The following is a 4,509-nucleotide window of genomic DNA, read 5'->3' on the forward strand; positions in this document are numbered from 1 at the left end:
ACCGACAAAGAAAGTCGTTCGCGGCCCGTCGCTCGATTGATTAATTAAAAAGTTGGAAGTGGCCAAGTGTCGAGGAGCCTGCCACGATCCCACGATATAACGCGCCCATTTCCGGTTTCCTCTTCGAGAGCGACATCGACATCGAGCCCTCCGATTAAATTTAATCGTCCCCTTCACGAACGAAACGGAAAGAGATTGGTCCAAATCTTTCGAATTTTGAATTTCCGAACTGTTTTCTGTTTTCCTCGATCGAAGGTGTTTGGCGTTTGACGTTTTTCTCTCTGTCGGTAAGGTAGAACGTGTTTTCACATCCTCTCGATAAAACGATTGTTTATTTGTCGAAGCGTGTTTACCATGCATTATAGGTTTAAACGTACGCGATACCAAGATTAGACTTGTATTATTGTACCAATTATATTACACGTGTATTATATTATTATTCTATTAATACTATTCTATTAATATATTCTATTAATTAATCTATTATTATTGATGAGATATTGAACGGAAATCAATATTAAATACAGAATAGATAATAAATACAGATAAGTTTAAAATTATAATTAAATTCTTCCACAAGAAAAAACAAAATGTTTCAGAGATTAGCGTTAAAATTTGCTTTGTTTATTGTACAACATATACCAAACAATTTATATTGTACAATACATAATTGTATTTTATCAATCAACAAAACATAAAATTTATGTAAGTTGCTCGTTGCTCATATTTTTTGCCCAGTTGAAATTGGCCATTATTTACTTTATTTTTTCGAAAAACGTTATTTTACCGTTCAAATAATGCGTTGAATAAATAAAATTTACGTCCGAACGATCATTTTCTTAAAATTGTTAAAAAAGAATATAACGCCATTTCAAACATTTAAATATATATATATATATAATATAAAGAATAATACACGTAGAATCTATCAGATTAACAATATCTCGCACGCCATAATGTCCGAATATATTAATTCGAGTCACGAGTGTTAATTGGAGGCCGGGAACAATAATCCAATTCGTCGAATTACACGAGAGAAAGAAAGAAATCCAAACGGTATTGTTAATGTTTCCATTATACGGAAACGTTAATAAATTTCGATTATATTAAGTACGCCGCGTTTTACGACACCGGCCGTTAACAAAGCGCGGTGAAATTGAACGAAAAGTGGAAAGTTACAGTGGCAACCAGTCACTGGTGGAACTTTGCTACTTTGCCATTGAAATCCGTGCCACCGGCACCAATTCCGCAATACATTGTCAAAACTTTCCCTCGACGAACGTAATTAACGATCGTCGAAGTTCACGATTTGTTCTCTCGATCGAAACGCAAAAAGAGTAAGAGAGAAAGAGGGAGAAAGAAGGATGGCTCACCGTACTGTGGATCCATACCTTTGGCCGGAATTTTTCGTATGGAGAATCGAAAAAATCAAGTCTCTTGCAGTGCTTAAGCATAAAAATAACTAGAATGAACATTTAAAAAAAAAATTGGAAATTTTTCTTTACATTTTCGAATTATTTTCGAACATTTAACAAAATAAGTATAATGATATTTAAAAATATCATTTTATCATTTTAACAAATTAGTTAAATAACTTGCACAAATTTGTAAAATACAATAAATATCTTCCATAAAATGGATATACATTCCATCTTCACTTTGAAACGTCTCGTAAACAAATAATACAAATTCTACGATTTACAGAATACGATCGAAAGAAAACAAAGCCAAACATAAACAAGACACCTTACGATCACCTAAATCGATGAGGATTATATATAATGGCGAGAAAACAACGAAATCTGTCGTCAAAGTAGAAAGTAGCCGTCTGAAATCTTTTACATTGGCAAACAGTGGTTCGAATTTTTCTCTCGAGGGGGCGTCGAGATGAAATTCGAAAGGCGAAAAATCGATGATTTCTCGACACTGGCGCCAAAGCTTAACAAATATTCCGTCACGTCGAGGTCCACGATGTTTGTTCACCGTCTTGGATCCCTGCCCGCTCCGAGCCGCCTCATTAAGCCCGAAAATAATAGCTCGCCATGGGTACCGCCATGAAACGACGGAGATGGAGATGGAAAATCCTGGAAATTCTGTCGTGAGCCATAGAAGAGGGAGGAGTTGTTGCTGAGAAGGAAGGACTGGCCCGAGGGTGCGACGTCAGATTTGTCTCGTTAGAGTTCGCATTGTGCCTGACTATGCCCCGATCTCTCGTTATGGTATTCTGCTATCCTCCCCCATCGCATTGGCGAACCGCTCGTTCCTTCCTTTTTCTTCTAGCGTCTAACGAGCTTCCATTAATAGACACCAGTAGGCTTCGAGCATTTTCTGATTATTCTGATTATTATAAATTGTCATGCTGATGCTTTTCTTCTTTGTCAATTAGTGGATGCATTATCTTGTTGTAGCTTTCTCTAGATATTTTGTTTCGAAAAAATGACAGATTGGATTTCGATGATTTCCAGGAGAAAAATTAAAAGCTTCAATTTTATGGATTAAATTCAGTGATTTTGAAAAAGAAAAAAATATGGTACTTTTAATATATCGTGATACATTTGTGTAAAGCCAGGTTAGATTTCGATAATATTTTAATCTAAAGAATCAGTACCTCCTTATTCACAGATATCGTAAAAAAAAATGGACTTAGATTAATTTGTTATTAATAGCAAGATGTATAAATTGTTCAGAATAATTGAATATACTTCGAGATCATCAAAGAGAAGGTCGTCATCTTTCTTTCGTATAAATAATTACCATAAATTCTGCATAAAATTATTCCTTGTACAAGATAATATTTAAAAAAAATTCCATCAAGATACTTCAAAGAAGGTAGTCTATCGATATCGTAAGAAGGAATGCCATGAATTTCAGTGTTTCTTCGTCGATCCTTCTTGCAAAAGATCGATCTTTGGACAAGAAAACGTCGTTAGGGAAGATCGATAGACGCAAGTTTCTTGTTGATTGTCCAAGTTGTACAGGTAATTTGTAATTCAACTGATCTCTAATCGCGATGTCTCTTGGCAACTGTTGTTCCTCTTTCTTAGAGGATCTCTGGATCGAAAGTTTATAGACAGATGGTTTATCGAGATGTCGCTGATGGTGATGCCAGGAAAAGGTTCTAATCGATTCAGAGTTATCTTGACAGAGTATCGATAGTTTTTAGACATTTAATATCGGGATATTTTCCGAGATTTTTCAAAGACCACGTCGGCTATCACTAACAGTGGTCACGAGTCTATTCTTGTTATTAAACTGTCAATTCCAAATTGGGGGAATTGATACGTCAATTTAAAATTTTAAGGGATAATATTGAATAAGGTTGACTTAAATTGATGACGTGATATTTCCATGTCATTAATAATTTGAATAATATTGAATAATGAATAGTTTTTTTTATTCGTACATAATTGTACTATTTTCCAATTATAGAATAATTATTTTACGAACATTGGAAATCTTTTCATTCCATATGATTTCGTATTATATTCAATATTCTCGATTTTTCTTTCAAGAAAGTCAAAAATTCATAAAAATATTTAAAAAATAGAAACAAATATTGCTTTGCATAATTTAATCGATACAGAATAAAGAAATTGCAAAAAATAATATATAAAGTGTCAAAATGTATTCACGTTTGAAAAATCGATGTTCAAAGTTTATTTATTAAGTTATAAATAATTTATTTCGTCATGAATTTGAATTGTATATATGTGTTTTAATTTTAAAATATTTTTGAAGGTATCCTATAATTTGGATTTTATATAACAAATTGATCCAGAAATCTTAAACTCTTTTATCTCATTTTAATAATTCGTATTCATATTAAATCTAATGACAAAACTATACATAACCTATAAAATCAAAAAGAAACATGTTATTAATACTCTTAACTTTCAAAATCGTTTAATTTTCAAAATTAAAAATATTCCAAGAAACGAAGCATTACATCTTCATCATTTTAATAAACAAATTTCCAATAGAACGAAACACCTTGCATCTTCCATATAACAAAAAAAATACGAAATTATTCCAAACTATAGTATATATAGTATCTCTCTAAATTTTCCCAAATTCGCCAAATAGAAAACAAAAAAGAATCAAAAAGCTGAATAATAACTACAATCGTAAAGAATCTCGTCAAAATCGATCGAAAACACCGAAAAAAAAAAAAAGAAACGATTCGACAAAAAATTTTTATTCTCCTCGAAAAAGCGTTTCCCCTCCCCTCTCACCGATTTCTTCTTCGAAATTTCAGCAAGCTCCCCGGAGCCGCGTACGTGCCCATACTTGGGCAAATTTACGGTGACTGGGGTGAACCGGAACCAGCGGAACATTCGTGAGAGCCGCAGGAGCCAGCACCAGGAGGGGGCTGTCGTGAGGCGTGACAGGGAGAAAGTTCGACACGCCCAGGAGCGTACCCAGGAAGATCGACGGGGCCGGAAGCTCGACTTCGACGTGGAGAAACGCAGGGTGGCCAACAACGAGTACCTCGTCCACGAGCGTATGGGG

At 34.2% G+C, this 4,509-nt stretch overlaps 1 protein-coding gene across 1 annotated transcript in view; it reads left to right on the plus strand.

The window, feature by feature from the left end:
• Nucleotides 1–4,509, plus strand: part of LOC102674519 — a 378,471-nt gene that overhangs the window by 369,515 nt on the left and 4,447 nt on the right. Inside the window, exon 10 of the mRNA XM_031510137.1 lies at nt 4,256–4,508. Within this exon, the coding sequence (XP_031365997.1) occupies nt 4,256–4,508 (253 nt within the window). The remainder of the gene's footprint in view (nt 1–4,255; nt 4,509) is intronic.

Source organism: Apis dorsata, unplaced genomic scaffold (genome assembly GCF_000469605.1).
Source record: "Apis dorsata unplaced genomic scaffold, Apis dorsata 1.3 scaffold_207, whole genome shotgun sequence".
In the NCBI taxonomy this organism is placed as follows: Eukaryota; Metazoa; Arthropoda; class Insecta; order Hymenoptera; family Apidae; genus Apis; species Apis dorsata.